An 18,176-nucleotide genomic window follows, 5' to 3' on the forward strand; every position below is an offset into this window, starting at 1 on the left:
ATGATCAGCCCACCTCTGCCTCCCAAAGTGCTGGGATTACAGGTGTGAGCCAGTGCACCAGGCCTGAGGCTGCTTTGTTTCTTCTTCTCTTACCTCCTACTCCAAAGGCCTTGTGAATTCTGAAAATTCTACCTTTAGGCAGAGGGTAGTGCTCTTTGAACAGTGCCCTTTTCTAGGGGTGGGGCTAACTGGGTTCTGCTAATGCCGGCCCAAGGAGAGGCACATCATGGTGATTCTCCACTTAATGGTGCTGACTCCAATGAATGACTCAGAGGTCTGGAGGAAGCTAGGTTAAGGTTGTTCTGGGGCCAGGTGTGGTGGCTCATGCCTGTAATCCCAGCACTTTAAGAGGCCAAGGCAGGTATATCTCTTTAGGCCAGGAGTTTGAGACTAGCCTGGTCAACATGGTGAAACCCTGTCTCTACTAAAAATACAAAAATTAGCCAGGCATGGTAGGGCATGCCTGTAACTCCAGCTACTCCAGAGGCCGAGGGATAAGAATCATTTGAACCCAGGAAGTGGAGGTTGCAGTGAGCTGAGATCACTCCACTGCACTCCAGCCTGGGCAACAAAGCAAGACTGTCTCAAAAAACAGTTGTTCTGGGTGGTCTGGAGATTTTGTGCAGCTTAGACCTGCATAGATCTTCAAACCACTTAGTCATCAAATGGAGAAAACCTGATCATCCTTGAAAAGGACTTTAATTTTTTTCTCAGAGATCTTCTGATCCAAGTAATAAAAATGATAAAATGATAAAAGTAATAAATAATTTTAAAATTATATATTATTTATGAAATCTAAGATGTCATCAACTATAGGCTGTGCCACTGTTTTTGCATCGCTAAGAAAAAATGCTGATTAAACTGACCTGTGCTTATCACAGACTTTTCTCATATATCACTCTTGTGCATATGTAAAATAATTTTTCCTTAAATGCCAAATATAGTGTAATCTTTTAAAAGACATTTTTAAAGTGGCATTTAAAACATATAGTAATAGCCAGGTGCAGTGGCTCAAGCCTGTAATCCCAGCACTTTGGGAGGCTAGGTGGACAGATCACATGAGGTCAGGAGTTTGAAACCAGCCTGACCAACACACTGAAACTCTGTCTTTAGTAAAAATACAAAAATTCGCCAGGTATGGTGGCACATGCCTGTAATCCCAGCTACTTGGGAGGCTGAGGTAGGAGAATGCTTGAACCTGGGAGGCTGAGATTGCAGTGAGCCGAGATCATGCCATTGTACTCCAGCCTGGGCAACAAGAGTGAAACTCAGTCTCAAACAAAATAAAACAAAACCAAGTAGTACCATCAAATACATTTAATTGAGTTAAAATGACAATATCAATAACTTATACTAAATTCAACATGTACAGGGAGTGTGGCTACCTCTCAACTATTTGGCTGAGAACAGTTGTAAGATTTCAGAGGCATAAATGCAGAAAGGAAAATGTAGATGTTGGAATTACGGCATTGCCATATAGACAACTAATTTCAAAGTGTTTTTACAAATGTGATTACATTTAATCTTCCCAGCAATCCTGAAAGTAGACTGTAACCACTTTCTACATAAGAAAACTGAGGCTTAGAGAGGTTAAGTCACTTGCCAGAGATCACAGTTAATAAGCAGCAAAACTGGGGCTTAAAGCCCAGACTTTCTGCTCTATCTAGTTGTTTGAGCATTTGACCTTAACCATGGGGATCTTGCTGTTATATCAGAGCTGATGACTGGAATAGCTGCAGGAAGTGAGGTCTGCTCTGATTTACAGCTCCTTCTGATAGAGTGGATTAAAGGCAACTGCTGGCAGAAATAGGTATGCAGAACTGGTTTCTTTTTCTTTTCTTGAGTCTTGCTGTTACCTGGGCTAGAGTGCAGTGGCGTGATCTCAGTTCACTGCAACCTCTGCCTTCCAGGTTCAAGTGATTCTCATGCCTCAGCCCCCCTAGTAGCTGGGATTATAGGTATACACCACCATGCCTGACTGATTTTTGTATTTTTAGTAGAGATGGGGTTTCACCGTGCTGGCCAGGCTGGTCTTGAACTCCTGACCTCAGGTGGTCTGCTCGCCTCGTCCTCCCAAAGTGATGGGATTACAGGTGTGAGCCACCAGGCCCAGCCCCCAGCCACTTTCAATCTTTGGGAAAAAAAAAACAGTTCCGGGCGGTGTGAAGTGACCCAGATCACTTAAGCTCAGGAGTTTGAGACTGGCCAGGGCAACATGGTGAAACCCTATCTCTATGAAAAATGCAAAAAATTAGGCATGGTGATGCACACGTGTGGTCCTAGCTACTCAGGAGGCTGAGGTGGAATCATCTGAACTCTGGAGGTAGAGGTTGCAGTGCTGCCAAGATCACACTACTGAACTTCAGCCTGGGTGACAGAAACCCCATCTCAAAAAAAAAAAAAAAAAAAACGAAAAAGAAAGTGGCCAGGGATGATGGCTCACACCTGTAATCTCAACACTTTAGGAGGCTGAGGCATGAAGATCAGTTGAGCTCAGGAGTTTGAAACCTAACCTAAGCGACATGGCAAGACACCATCTTGGCCAGGCGTGGTGGCTCACGCCTGTAATCCCAGCACTTTGGGAGGCCGAGGCGGGTGGATCACAAGGTCAAAAGATCGAGACCATCTTGGTCAACATGGTGAAACCCTGTCTCTACTAAAAATACAAAAAAAAAAAAATTAGCTGGGCATGGTGGCGCATGCCTGTAATCCCAGCTACTAAGGAGGCTGAGGCAGGAGAATTGCCTGAACCCAGGAGGTGGAGGTTGCAGTGAGCTGAGATCGCGCCATTGCACTCCAGCCTGGGTAACAAGAGCGAAACGCCATCTCAAAAAAAAAAAAAAAAAAAAAGACACCATCTCTATAAAAATAAAAAAAATAAGCCAGGTGTGGTGGCGATGTGGACTTATAGTCCCAGCAACTCAGAAGGCTGAGACAGGAGGTTCGTTTGAACCCGGGAGGTCAAAGCTGTAGGAACCATGATGAACCATGGTTGTACCACTGTATTCTAGTCTGAGCAACAGAGTGAGACCCTATCTCAAAAGAAAAAAGAGGTGGGCTCACACCTGTAATGACCCGCCTGGCCAACATGGTAAAACCCCATCTCTACTAAAAACACAAAAATTAGCCGGGCATAGTGGTGGGTGCCTGTAATCCCAGCTACCATGGAGGCTGAGGCAGGAGATTCACTTGAACTCAGGAGGTAGAAGTTGTAGTGAGCCGAGATCACACCACCGCACTGCAGCCTGGGTGACAGGGAGGCCAAGGTGGACGGATCACAAGATCAAGCGATCAAGACCATCCTGGCCAACATGGTGAAACCCTGTCTCTACTAAAAATACAAAAAATTAGTTGAGCATGGTGGCACTTGCCTGTAGTCCCAGCTATTGGGGAGGCCAAGGCAGAAGAATTGCTTGAACCCAGGAGGCAGAGGTTGCAGTGAACTGGGATTGCGCCACTGCACTCCAGTCTGGTGACAGAGCAAGACTCTTGTCTCAAAAAAAAATTGAAGGAGTAAAAATATAAGTTTAATTTAAGACATTCTTCCCTCCCCCCTTCTCTGAAGGTACCAGAAAGCAGCTGAAGAAACAAACATGGAGAAGAAGAGAAGTGTAAGTATTCAGAAATTCCAGGGCACGTGGCACTTCTTGAGCAGAGCAGTGTGGCCAAGCCACCTGCAGCCTCTGTGGGGCTTGGGTTCTGTGTCAGCTGAGTGGACATTTGTGCCAGCTGGTGTGATCTGTGAGCCATTTGCTCAGGACAACTTGGCTTAGTGCAGGGAATCTCATTTTTTCACTGTAGTTCTCCTTTTGAAACAACTTTTTCTTTCCTATGTTGGACAAGAGGCCAAGTGCTTTGCTTGAGGTTAGTAAAATGGCTTCTACTCAAATGAGAACACAGGGTTTCCTAGGCAGTCTTCCTCCAAATCACACAATCAGAACTTCTACATCTGTGCATTTAAATGGTAGTAGCTGTGCAGCTGTTGTCATCGTCTAGGTTTTTTGTTTAAAGCAAACTTGTTGGCTCAAGCTAGTTAGCAAGTTTCCTAGCTGCAGATCTGTCAAAGACAAAAACCTCCAGAATAAAGTCTCTGCTTTTATCCATTCTCTATTCTCCATGCTTGCTAACTTTCAGCTGGGCTAAAGAATATATGTCTTTTGAAATTTTACTTGATTTAATCTTGTGAGGAAAGAAACTCATATATTGGGCGATAATTCCTTAATTTGGATGGCATTACAAAAACATCCTCCTGGCAGTTTTCAGTACCTAACCTATTTACATTAGTACATAACTTGTCCCTGTAAATTTGTTCATACTGACCAGGTCATTGGCTTAATTTTTCTGTAATTAAAAAATGAATCTCCTCTCATGCATTGTAAGAAAAAACAACCATTACTTTACTCAACTGCTGGTTCCTTTTCTTCCTTTCCTCTTGATTCTGCCTGTTTTTTCCCCCACTTGCTCCTTCCTTCCTTCTTTCCTTTCACTCTCATCCATTTAACAAGTTTTCACTGAGCACCTACTACATGCCAAGCACTGTTTTAGGCTCTAAGAATACAGATTACCTCTCAGTCTTCATGGAATTTACATTCTACTGCAAAAAACAGACAACAAAGAAATTGCGTTAGTATGGCCGGGCGCGGTGGCTCATACCTGTAAGCCCAGCATTTGGGGAGGCCGAAGCGGGTGGATCACCTGAGGTCAGGAGTTGGAGACCAGCTTGGCCAACATGGTGAAACCCTGTTTCTACAAAAATTAGCTGAGCATGGTGGTGCATGCCGGTAACCCCAGCTTCTCTGGAGGCTGAGGCAGGAGAATCACTTGAAACCCAGGAGGCAAGTTGCAGTGGGCCGAGATTGTACCACTGCACTCCAGTCTGGGCAACAAAGTGAGACTCCATCTCAAAAAAAAAATTTTTTTTAAAGAAATTGTGTCACTAGTGATTAGTGCTGTGGAACAGCATGAGGCAGGTAAGGAGGACAGAGCCTAGGGTGGTCAAGGAAGGCCTGTGATGAGATGTTTGAGCAGAGATTTGAGGACTTGAGCCAGGGAGAAGAAAGGGTTAGGCAGAGGAACTACATGTGCGAATGTCATCAGGCAAGAGCAGTCTTGGTGTATTTGAGGAATACAAGAGCGGTCACTTGGTGTCATTGTAAAGACCTGGGCTTTAACTCAGAATGCAAGGAGGCCTTTGGAGAGGGTTTATATGCAAAGGAGTGATGTGATCTGACTTAAATTTTTATTTTTTTGAGACGGAGTCTTGCTCTGTTGCCAGGCTGAAGTGCAATGGCACAATCTCGGCTCACTGCAACCTCCACCTCCTGGGTTCAAGCTATTCTTCTGCCTCAGCCTCCTGAGTAGCTGGGACCAGAGGCGCGTACCACTGCACCTAGCTAATTTTTGTATTTTTAGTAGAGACGGGGTTTCACCATGTTGGCCAGGATGGTCTCGATCCCTTGACCTCATGATTTGCCCACCTTGGCCTCCCAAAGTGCTGGGATAACAGGCATGAGCCACTGCACCCAGCCTGACTTAAATTTTTTTTAAAAAAGGAATAGAAGGCTGTAATCACAGCACTTTACGAGGCCAAGGTGGGAGCACCGCTTGAGACCATGAGTTCAAGACTGACCTGGGCAACCTAGCGGGACCCTATTTTTTTAAATGTAAAAAAAATAGAAGGAAGAGAATACAGGGGAATAATGGCAGAAGCATAATTAAGAGGCAATTATAATGATTTAGGCCAGGTATAATATGATTTGGACTAGAGTAATAGCAGTATAGGTATTGAGATGTGGTCAAGATGTATGTTGAAAGTAGAGAGAAAGAAGAATCAATAATGGTGGCAGTTGCCATGCCAATGGCTTGTGCCTGTAATCCCAGAACTTTGGGAGGTCAAGGCAGAAGAATCACTTGAGGTCAGGAGTTCAAGATCAGCCTGGACAATATAGCAGACCCCATCTCTCTATATATATTTTAAAAAGCAGCAATATTTTTGGTCCAAACACAATTAAATTAAAATACCATTAATTGAGGCCAGGTGCAGTGGCTCACCCCTGTAATCTCAGCACTTTGGAAGGCCGAGGCAGGTGGGTCACAAGGTCAAGAGATCAAGACCATCCTGGCCAGTATGGTGAAACCCCATCTCTACTAAAACTACAAAAATTAGCTGGGTGTGGTGGTGCACACCTGTGACCACACCAGCTACTCGAAAGGCTGAGGCAGAAGAATCGCTTGAACCCGGGAGGCAGAGGTTACAGTGAGCCGAGATTGCACCACTGCACTCCAGCCTGGTGACAGAGTGAGACTCTGTCTCTTTTCTTTTCTTTTTTTTATAAAGACGGGGTTTCACCATGTTAGTCAGGCTGGTCTTGAACTCCCAACCTCAGGTGATACACCTGCCTTAGCCTCCAAAGTGCTTGGATTACAGGCGTGAGCCACCACGCCCAGCCTACCGTTTCACAAAACAAAACAAAAACCATTGATTAAGATGGGAAAGACTACAGTAAAAGCAGATTTGGATAGGGAGAAATAGTAGAAGATCAGTTTTGCACATGTTAACTGTGACGTGTTTTATTAAGACATCCAAATGGAAATACCAGTAGGAACTTGGATACTATATAAAAATCTGGAATTGGAAGAGATCCCTGCTGCAGATAAGATGGATGTGTGTCAAAGTATCAGTGGTACTTAAAGCTATGAGTTGCATGAGATAAGCTAGAAGTGAGTATAGACAGAGAAGTGGTCTCATGATTTAGCTCAGGGGCACCCTGGTGTTTAAAGGTTGGAGATATAATGAGTAACCAGCAGAGGAAACCAGTGCCAGAAGCCAAATGAAGAAAGAGTTTCTAGAAGGGGAATTGTCAAAGTCAAACACACAGATAAGCTGATAACTGACCATCCGATTTGGCAACATGAAGGTCATTGGTCACCTTGTATTGTTTGGGAGTGGTAGGATAAAGGCCTGAAATGGACTAAGTTCAAAACAATGGGATGAGAGAAGTTAACCCCACAAGTATAGACAGTCATCTATGGAGCATCTCTTACTTTCCAGCTGCTGAAGACACAAGAAGAATAAGATGTGTTCTCTGCCTCCAAGGGACTATTTAGAATTTGGAAAATATAATTACAATCCAGGTGTGATGAGTACCATATCAAAGAAATACTCAGAGTGGGCTGGGGGAGAATTTAGGAGAGACCTGGACTATACCACATCAAGGAAGGCTTCCTAGAAGAGGCAGTGCCTGACTCAACCCTAAAGGACCAAAAGGAATTAGTGAAGCAGAGGGGGCAGGTAGCGGCAGATGCTTTGTGTTCTCAGTGGAGGAAGCAGCACACACAAAGCATGAAGGCATAAGAGAACAATGCTGCTTGACGAACAAAAATATGGTTGTCACATTCACCAAGATAGATAATTCAAGACAAGGAACAGGTTAAAGACTGAGGAGTGAAGGGAAGAAAGGGAAAACTTCAACCTTAAGCAAAGAGGAGTTTAAGATGCCTCTAGCACTTTCAGGTAGAATTGGTAGAAAAGGAGAGCTAGAGATATAGGTTCTATATTTGTCTTGACTAGAGATATAGGTTCTATAACTGTCTATATTTGACTAGAGATATAGGTTCTATAACTGTCTATATAGTCACACAGTATAGATCTATCTGTGTATTTATTGATGCTATAATCTATATGGTGGGTGAAATTGGGATGGATAACATTATATACAGAGAATATGTAAAGTAAGCAAAGCAGAGGACCTAAGACAAATACCCTGAGGGATCCTACCATATAAGGGAAGAACAGAGGAGGATAAATCTGTTATGAAAAAAAAAAGAATAAGGAAAAACTAAGAAACTGAGAAGGGCTGGGCTTGGTGGCTTACACCTGTAATCCCAGCACTTTGGGAGGCCAGGGCGGGCAGATCACCTGAGGTTGGAGTTCAAGGCCAGCCTGACCAACATGGAGAAACCCCGTCTCTACTAAAAGCACAAAATTAGCCAGGTGTGGTGGTACATGCCTGTAATCCCAGCTACTAGGGAGGCCGAGACAGGAGAATTGCTTTAACCTGGGAGGCGGAGATTGCAGTGAGCCGAGATGGTGCCATTGCACTTCAGTCTGAGCAACAAGAATGAAAAACAAAAACTGAGTAGTGGCCACATAAATGAGAAGAAATCTCTCTTTTCATTATTGTTTTTTCCACACCATTCTTGCATCTCAAAATGCGAAGAAATGTAAGAAAAAGGGGTATCCCAGAAAAGTTGGAAGCAATTTTTACAAGGGAGAGTGGTCAGTAATGTCAAATGCTATAGTGAGATCCATAAAGCAGAAGTCTTCAATGCATTTAGCAGCTGAGGTAAGTGGACATGAATAGGTAGGTATTTAAAGAAGAGGCTGGGGATGGTGGCTCATACCTGTAATCCCCACACTTTGGGAAGCCAAGGCAGGTAGATCACCTAAGGTCAGGAGTTGAAGACCAGCCTGGCCAACATGGTGAAACCACATCTCTACTAATTATACAAAAATTAGGTGGCATAGTGGTACATTCCTGTAAGCCCAGCTACTTGAGAGGCTGAAGCAAGAGAATTGCTGGAACCTGGGAGGTGGAGGTTGCGGCAAGCTGAGATTATGCTACTGTACTCCAGCCTGGGTGACAGAGCAAGACTTCATCTTGAAAAAAAAAAAAAGATTTTATTTATGGGTATGAAAAGATATCAAAAGCACATTAAGTGATTAGAGCAAAGTGCAGAACAGTAATTACAGTATGATTTTGTGCAAAAAATACATATAGCATACAAAATAGAAAAAAATGAGAGCATATATATCATATAAACTGTCAGGAGTAGGTGTCTTGGTTGGGAGATGTGGGGAGTTGAGGAGGGAAAATGGCATGTATTATAGCATCTATTCATGTCATGTACACATTCCTATATTGATTGTGAGTTTTTTCCCCCAATAAATTATTACTTTTGTAATTGAGAAAAATAATAAATTTAAAATAAGATAAAGTAATGAAAAATTTAAAGAGGCAATTGGGCTGGGCACCGTGGCTCACACCTGTAATCCCAGCACTTTGGGAGGCCAAGGCGGGCGGAACACTTGAGGTCAGGAGTTCGAGACCAGCCTGGCTAACATGGTGGTCTACTAAAAATGCAAAAATTAGCTGGGTGTGGCAGTGTGCACCTGTAGTCCCAGCTACTTGGGAGTTTCAGGCAGAGAGAATCGCTTGAACCCAGGAGGTGGAGGAGGTTGCAGTGAGCCAAGATTGTGTCACTGCAGTTCAGCTGGGCGACAGCAGGACTCCATCCTCAAAAAAAAAAAAAAAAACTTGCCAGGCATGCTGACATACACCTGTAGTCCTAGCTGCTCAGAAGGCTGAGGTGGGAAGATCACTTGAGCGCAGAAGGTCAAACAGCTTCAGTGAGCTATGATTATTCCACTGCAGTTCAGCCTAAGTGACAAAGCAAAACCCTGTATCTGAAAAATAAGAATTAAAAATAAAGCAAAATGAGATCATGCTGTCTTATAATTTGCTTTCTTCACTGAAAAGTATCCTTTGATCACATGATATGTATCTGAGAAAAATAGTGTCCAGTTACCAAGGCAGAGTGCCACTTGGATTGTCAGGGCTCCTCTGTGGGCACAGTAGGGCAGGTGAAGTCAGAGACCTAGATGACTCATCCATTGTGTGGCACAAGACCGTACAGAGCCAAGAGTGCTGCTGGGCGTTAGGGTAGAACCAGCTTTGGAGCTGTTTTGTAATTCTCTCTTTTCCAGCAAGAAAACTTTTTAAGCTTCTTATATCTCTGAGCCATACATTCTTCCCCCAGTGGGTCATTTTGTAAGCTAAAATTTAAACACTAGAATCAAGCGGTTCTGTGATTTTTTTTCAAGCCTTGTTGCTACTTGATGAAGTGGCTCTCAGAGTATATTCAGAAGAGTAGTAGGGTGAGAGACTTAATTCCCAAAATAGCTGCTAATCCTGTTTAATTCCTAGGTTGTTTGTCCTTTCTTTCTTAGTTGAAAGACCGGTGAGTCACAGACTACAGGAGTGGAGAATAAAAAGGTATTGGAGTTTGCAGTTTGTTGGGAAGGTGGTGCTATTCAATTTATTTAGGAGAACAGTCATTTCAAAGTACAGGATATTTAGTTTTCTTTTTTTTTTCTTTGCTTTTCTTTCTTTCTTTCTTTCTTTCTTTTTTTTTGACACAAAGTTTCTCTCTGTCACCCAGGCTGGAGTGCAGTGGTGTGATCTCAGCTCACTGCAACCCCTGCCTCATGGGGTCAAGTGATTCTCCTGCCTCAGCCTCCCGAGTAGCTGGGACTACAGGCATATGCCACCACACCTGGCTAATTTTTGTATTTTTAGTAAAGACAGGGTTTCACCATGTTGGCCAGGCTGGTTTTGAACTCCTGCGCTTAGGTGATCCACCTGCCTCGGCCTCCCAAAGTGCTGGGATTACAGGTGTGAGCCACCATGCTCAGCCGAGACATTTAATTTTCAACGAGCGTGTTTCCTCTATTATTGTGGAACAGCAGTGACAGTTTCCAGGTTGTTTTCAGTCTGTCTTATATGTATAAATTAATTCCATATTTGGCCCAGGTGAACCTGAACTCTCTTAGATATGTAAGTGCATGTCCTTTGCTCATCTGAGTGATTAGTGGTGTTACTTGCTTTTGAAGCCTGCATATTTTACATATAGCATACAAAATAGAAAAAAATGAGATCATATATATCATATAAACTGTGAGGAGTGGGTATCTTGGTTGGGAGATGTAGGGAGTCAAGTAAAGAAAATGGCATGTATCATAGCATCTATTCATGTCATGTACACATACAGATACAAAGGATCTGTAAGACAGTGAATTTCCTGATAACCGATCATTTTTTTTTTTTTGAGATGGAGTCTTACTCTGTTGCTCAGGCTGGAGTGCAGTGCCACAGTCTCAGCTCACTGCAACCTCCGCTTCCCAGGTTCAAGCGATTCTTCTACCTCAGCCTCCCAAGGCAGGGATAGCTGGGACTACAGGCACATACTGCCACACCCAGCTAATTTTTGTATTTGTAGTAGAGATGGGGTTTACCATGTTGGCCAGTCTGGTCCCAAACTCCGGACCTCGTGATCTGCCTGCTTTGGCCTCCCAAAGTACAGAGATTACATGAGTGGCCACCGTGCCCAGCCCCAATAACTGAGAATTTATATGCAGATAAACTTGTAGAGAAGAGCAGGTAGAAAAAAAATAAATTCTTATGTTAAAATAAAATTTGACTGCTCATATGCATGTAAATTATGTCAGATATAACTAAATATTTATGCAAATACTTGAAAGAGTCTGGTGACTTCTCTAGGGTTCTACAAATAGTTTCAATCCTTGCTGCCGCTATCCATAATTAATGGTATTATACAGTTTCAGCTATCCTGCATCTTTGTCTTATTTAAAAGAAAAAAAAACAGAATTTACCATGTTATTTTATGGCAGGTAATGATGAACTTTTGCTAATGTGTAGTTACAATGTTTAAAGCACTTGTATTTTGCTTTTTCTTTCTTGTTTTTATCTTTGGATAAAAATCTCTTGTCTCTCATGTAATTATCATCAGAGCTGGGCTTGCCCTTCTCATTTTGTCCTTATAAGGCCATCCTGTTTTATCACTTCCTGCTTCAGCTCCTGACTTTTTCTCTCTTCCCCTCTCCCTCTCCCGGGTGGATGCTTTCTCCATGTGGCAGGGCTATAACTGTTCACAGCTGTCTGAAACAGCAGTGGACCAGGAGCAGCTTGGAGTTTTAACTTTCATTTTACAAAGAACAACATGTTTGAATGTTTCAGCAGGCAAGTTTTAACTGGCACCTACTTCTTGTTCTTCTAGAACACTGAAAATCTCTCCCAGAGCTTTAGAAGGGGGACCCTGACTGTGTTAAAGAAGAAGTGGGAGAACCCAGGGCTGGGAGCAGAGTCTCAGACAGACTCTCTGCGGAACAGCAGCACTGAGATTAGGCACAGAGCGGACCATCCTCGTGCTGAAGTGAGAAGCCACACTGCTTCTGGAGCCGAAGCTGTCCAAGAGGAACAAATCCACCCCAGATCTAGATTCAGGTCACCTCCTGAAGCCCTCGTTCAGTATCGATATCCCCGCATCAAGGACAGTGAGGATCTTAAAGACCACTCAACAAAAAGTAAAAAAATGGAAAATTGCCTAGGAGAACCAAGGCATGAAGTAGAAAAATCAGAAATCAGTGAAAACACAGAAGCTTCAGGCAAAATAGAGAAATACAACGTTCCACTGAACAGGCTTAAGATGATGTTTGAGAAAGGTGAACCAACTCAAACCAAGGTAAGAATTGGGCGGGTTTGAAACTTGAGAAGGCCGCATCAGGTACTAAACAAAGCTGTTTTTCTATTCTAGCCATTTTGAGTAGAAGCGAATTAGTGGTCAGTATGTCTTTTGATTCCAGTTAGATAAGTTAATAGTCTCAAATGAATTATTTATATGTATGTAGATGCTAAGATTTGTGAGTCTCTGACCCAAATTAATGCTAAATCAAGTTCACACTGGGATTCAAATCAGTATCTAGAAATGAAGAGAGTTTAATACCGAGTGGATTATGTGTTTTTGTAAACTTGCCCTTTTAATTTGTCTTCCTGTGTTCTTTATCATTTGCAGCTTTGGGGGTGGAATTACTGCCGAATAGCTCTCTGCTTGGACACAGCTGCAGACTGAGTGTTAAGGCCAGAGTTTAACATTAAGACTGAGGCTTACTTGTCTCTGCTAGCTGAATCCCTTCTCTTCTTCTCAACTTCCTCGTCTGTGCCTTCCAACAAATGTTTTCTATCAGCTAAAATTCTCTCTCAGGAAAAATCAATGAAGATAGCCAGACTAGCTATAGCTTTGGGGAGTTTTGACTTGCAAATGCACGGGGTTGCGTTTTCCTACAACTGCTAATGAAATTTGATCCTTCATGTGGATTGCAGACCTCTCCCCAGAGGGAATTACTTAACTAGAAAATGAGTTACATATGCTGGTGATTTATAACACTATCCAGAGGCCTCGGAGCTGGTAAATTTTTCCAGTTTTCTCATACTTTCCTACATATCTGGCTTTATACATAGGGATGGTTCGTTACAACAGTTGTTATAATGAAATAAACAGACCTGATGGGGAGCAAAGCCATCCTTTACTCTAGATTCCACCTATATGGGAAAGCTGGATTTTAAAAAGCTAAATATTTGGCCCAAATCCCAATATTTGGAAAGTAATATAATAATATGAAGCATTCTTTCTGAGATAAAAAATAATGCATCCTGTAGCCTTCCGTTATGTTAGGTGTGACATTGTTAATCCCTTCCCATAACTTGGAGTGCCAATCGCTTTTCTGCTTAGAATTAGAAAAGTTCTTGAATGTTTGGGGGTCATATTTGAAGTCTAGGGGTTTTTGACCATTTGTAAAGCTAGGATACTTTTCTGTGCATGAGCTTTAGCTCTACTTTAACAGTGAAACCAGTTGGCAAGAGATGTAACCACAAAGCAGTTTTATAACTTTTCTTAACTCTCTTCCCTCTCAAGTTTTTAGACCTTTAGTCCTGCCAACTCCTTCTTTCCCCTTTATGGTTTTAATAAAAAAATTGTTTTCATTTAAATGGGAAGAAGAATTTTAAGTGGAAGGAAAAAATGTTAGAAATCCTAAATAGAGAGGAAGGGGCTTTGTTGTGACTCAAAGCACCATTGTAAGTCTCCTCCTCCCAGACCCTGCTAGGAATAGGATAGTGATGTCATGCCAGTACACACAATGTGGATTCAGTGCAAAAGGCTGCTGCATGTTGAAACTGGCCAAAGGTAGGAAATGACTGGGACTGCAGCAGACAAAAATGCTGATTATGTGTAAGGATATGGTGAGAAACTTTTTCTTGTAAATATCTAGTGAGATATGGGTCAGAACAAGCCTATCTCTCTAAGCCTGCTTGGAGAGGAGAAAAACTTCCCATATAAGATCCTACTAGGCCAGGTGTGGTGGCTCATGCCTGTAATCCCAGTATTTTGGGAGGCAGAGGGTGGGGGGAAATCACTTGCTTCCAAGAGTTCGAGACCAGCCTGGCCAACATAGTGAAACCCCATCTCCACTAAATATACAAACATTAGCCAGGCATGGTGGTGTGTGCCAGTAGTCCCAGATACTCAGGAGGCTGAGGCAGGAAAATCACTTGAACCTGGGAGGCAGAGGTTGCCATGAGCCAAAATAATGCCACTGCACTCCAGCCTAGGTGACAGTGAGACTCTGTCTCAAAAAATATATAAAAATAAAAGATCCTACTAGATGGCTGATAGCACCGGGCAATGTAATTGATTGCTAAAAGTATAGGAAGATGGAAAAGGCTGAGCACAGTGGCTTACATCTGTAATCCCAGCATTTTGGGAGGCCAAAGCAGGAGGATTGCTTGCGTCCAGGAGTTTGAGACCACCCTGGGCAACATAGCCAGACCTTGTCTCTACTAAAAATTTAAAAATTAACCAAGTGTGGTGGTACGCACCTATAGTCCCAGCTACTTAGAGGCTGAGGCAGAAGATCGCTTGAGCATGAGAGTTCAAGGTTGCAGTGAGCCATGATCGCCGCTGCACTCTAGCCTGGGTAACACAGTAAGATCCCTGTCCCTTAAAAACACGAAGAAGAAGATGGAAGAGACCTAAGATTCACCTGGACTTCTAGGTTTGGTTGCTTTTTGTGTTTCCCTTTTTTAATTTCCTGAGTCATCATTTGTCTCTTAATGGACTGCTCAGGGAGTAGAAAGCACAGCCACCCTTGGTCTTATCACTGTTTCTAAATAAGCATCATTGTCCATATTGAAAACAGTCTAGATTTTTTTTTAATTATTATTTATTTTTAAGACAGAGTCTCACTGTTACCCAGGCTGGAGTGCATTGGCGCGATCTCGGCTCTCTGTAACCACCTCCTGGGTTCAAGTGATTCTCCTGCCTCAGTCTCCTGAGTAGCTGGGATTACAGGCGCCTGCCACTACTCCCAGCTAATTTTTGTATGTTTAGTAGAGACGGGGTTTTGTCAAGTTGTCCAGGCTGGTCTCAAACTCCTGACTTCAGGTGATCCACCTGCCTCGTCCTCCCAAAGTGCTGGGATTACAGGCATGAGCCACTGTGCCCAGCCGTCTTTGGGCACTTATATTATACTCCCTTTAATAGTCTTGTATGGGCCGGGCATGGTGGCTCACATCTGTAATCCCAGCACTTTGGGAGGCCAAGGTGGGCAGATCACCTGAGGTTGGGAGTTCAAGACCTGCCTGACCAACATGGAGAAACCCAGTCTCTACTGAAAATATAAAATTAGCCAGGCATGGTGGTGCATGAGTGTAAGCCCAGCTACTCAGGAGGCTGAGGCAGGAGAATCCCTTGAACCCGGGAGGTGGAGGTTGCAGTGAGCCGAGATCTTACCACTGCACTCCAGCCTGGGTGACAAGAGCAAAACTCTGTCTCAAAAAAATATATATATATATATAAAATAGTCTTGTATGAATCTGTATACTCCCCCATCTGTATTTTCTTTCAAAGTGAGGATGTTTTGCTGAGCACAGTGGCTCACACCTGTAATCCTAACTACTTGGGAGACTGAGGCAGGAGGATGGCTTGAGGCCAGGAGTTTGAGACCAGCAACATATTAAGACCCCATCTCTTAAAAAAAAAAAAGCTGGGAGTGGTGGTATAGTGGTATATCTGTAGTCCTAGCTATTTGAAAGGCTGAGACAGGAGGCAGGAGAATTGCGTGAGCCCAGAAGTTTGAGACTGCAGTGAAGTATGATTGCTCCACTGCACTGCAGCCTGGGCAAGAGAATGAGATGCTGTGTCTATTTGAAATTTTTTAAAAAGTAAGGATGTTTTTTGGTGGGTAGTGGCATGCCGCGATGGCGGCAGGCAGCAGTGATCCACAGGCTGGTGACGTAGAGGACACGTTACAGCTCATCTTTCCTAAAGAGTTTGAAACAGCTGAGACTTCTAAATTCAGAAGTTTATATGCCTCTGGAACATCAAAAGCAACAGAATAAGAGTGCAGAGAATAAACAGGAACTCTCAGAAATCTTCATAAGAACATTAAACTGTATAGCCCATTCCAGTCATTTCAAAAAGAGAGAGACCATTTCCAGTGTTCATAGCTTGCTACTCCAGAAAAAGCTTCGTACGTTTGAGTTGACCTGTTTGGCCAACCTATGCCCAGAGACTGCCAAGGAGTCCAAGGCTCTAATCCCAAGCTTGGAGGGGCGGTTTGAAGATGAGGAGCTGCAGCAGATTCTTGATGCCATCCTGACAAAGCACAGCTTTCAATATTAATCTCCAAACATCACTGCTGCTCGGAGAAACCACATCCCCAGGCATCACACCACCTTCCCAGGGTCTGGGGCTGACTTGCACAGAAATTCTATTGCAGAAGAGAGCCCAGCTTGGCGTTGGGTTAGGTTTCTGTTTCAAATAACTCACAGGCCCAGGTGACATGTAATCTTGGAGCAGCCTTGGGAAGTGGCTGCCAGGGGCTTCCTGAACGTGCCTCTGGGAAGTGTGAGGTCAGGCGAGGGGTCATATAAGCCACGCTATTGACTACCTCATTCATGGTTTTTGGCCTCCACACCATCTTTTATTCTTAATATTTTATGTTTTAATTTCAGTGTGTTTATATTTTTTGAAACTAGACCAGAACATAGTAGACTTTATAGAGAAAGATCCATTTTTTCTAGATACCAAAGGAAGAATTAAACCACTGTTACTGTTTGAAATGCTTATTTTTATTTTTATGGAGATAGGGTCTTAACTCTGTGGCCCAGGCTGGAGGAGTGTAGTGATACAGTCATGGCTCACTGCAGCCTTGACCCCTCTGCCTCAGCCCCCCAAATAGGTGGGGCCACAGGTGTGCAACACCACTCTCAGCTAATTTTTAAAATTTTTTATGGAGATGGGGTTTCACTACCTCGCCCAGACTGGTCTTAAACTGGTCTTAAACTTCTTGGCCTCCTGCCTTGGCCTCCCAAACTGGTAAGGTTACAGGCGTGAGCCACCACATCTGACCTGAAATGCTTAAAGGATGAGAGTGTCGATGACAGATCTCCTTGGCATCATTGTGCCTAACCTGGGACACAGGGAAGAAGCGTGCCATGGGAAGTGTTTACATCTGGGGACAACTGTGCTAAGTATTATGGAGCCCATAGCCTTGAGGGAGATGCCTACTTTGCCTTTTTTCTTGAGCTGTCTTGCAGAATGTGTATTTGAGCCAAGTGGCCTTAAAGCACTTATTTAGTCACCCTCAAATTAAGATTTTTACTTCTCTTTCTTGGGTCTGCACCTCCAAGATCACAAAGAAAAGAAGAAACAATGGTCGTGCCAACGAGGGCCACAACCGGGGGTGTGCTATTCACTGCAGCCTATTTGTTTCATGAACTGTGTCCATTGTGTGCCCAACGACAAGGCCTTTAAGAAATTCATCATTTGAAATGTAGAGGCTGCAGCAGTCAGTGATGTTTCTGAAGTGTGTGTCCTTGACACCTGTGTACTTCCCAGGCTGGATGTGAAGCTGCATTACTTTGTGAGCTGTGCTATTCACAGCACAGTAGGCAGGAATTGAGCTCATGAAGCCCACAAGGACCAAACATATCTACCTCAATGAGACCTGTGGGGGCTGCCCCATGCCCCCCACCAAAGCCCATATAAGGAGCAGAGTACTTAAGGACTCAAGAAAAACTATCCTCTGGAGAAAAATAAAATTGCAATTGTACTTAAAAGACCTTACTTCATAGGCCATGCTTGAAGTTCTGCACACTTTGAAGTCTGTGATTATGAGGGATCCAGTCTAAGCTTCTGGCTTGCTACTTAGCAATAGGTGTTCTATGATGGACTGATTCGGAAGGAGGGAGTCAGCCACTCTTGAGCCACTGCAGTGAAGTCATTTGATCTTAGTCTGGGGGGAAACACTTGAATAGCTAAACATTCTAGTTTTGATTTTTCTGAAGGGAATACACCTGTTTTCAATTCTGGGGTTTTTCTGTGGGGCACTTGCTTGACTGTATATGAACTTGTCATCCAAGTAGGAGAAAGAACAATGTTGGCTTTTAAAGTCAGGATAGTTTTGTGTTTGCTACTAGATAAGGTAAAAATAAAAAATTCTTATTTTTATAAATTAAAAAAAAAGTACGGATGTTTTT

The 18,176-nt window shown here is 43.3% G+C and overlaps 1 protein-coding gene and 1 pseudogene across 13 annotated transcripts in view; both read left to right on the plus strand.

Annotated features, from left to right (window-relative positions):
* The window catches only part of LIMA1 (LIM domain and actin binding 1), a 113,202-nt gene that overhangs the window by 55,928 nt on the left and 39,098 nt on the right, over positions 1-18,176 (plus strand). For 10 of the 13 annotated variants that reach the window (XM_078336668.1, XM_078336670.1, XM_078336667.1 and 7 more), the window contains 2 exons: positions 3,566-3,611; positions 11,857-12,321. In XM_078336668.1, coding sequence (XP_078192794.1) covers positions 3,566-3,611; positions 11,857-12,321 — 511 coding nt within the window. Of the gene's footprint in view, positions 1-3,565; positions 3,612-11,694; positions 11,820-11,856; positions 12,322-18,176 lie in introns of those variants that run through there. The other 3 variants (XM_078336674.1, XM_078336675.1, XM_078336676.1) reach the window with 2 other exon arrangements.
* On the plus strand, positions 15,758-16,460 carry LOC144577622 (DNA-directed RNA polymerase II subunit RPB4 pseudogene; annotated as a pseudogene).

Source organism: Callithrix jacchus, chromosome 9, assembly GCF_049354715.1.
Source record: "Callithrix jacchus isolate 240 chromosome 9, calJac240_pri, whole genome shotgun sequence".
Classification (NCBI taxonomy): Eukaryota; Metazoa; Chordata; class Mammalia; order Primates; family Cebidae; genus Callithrix; species Callithrix jacchus.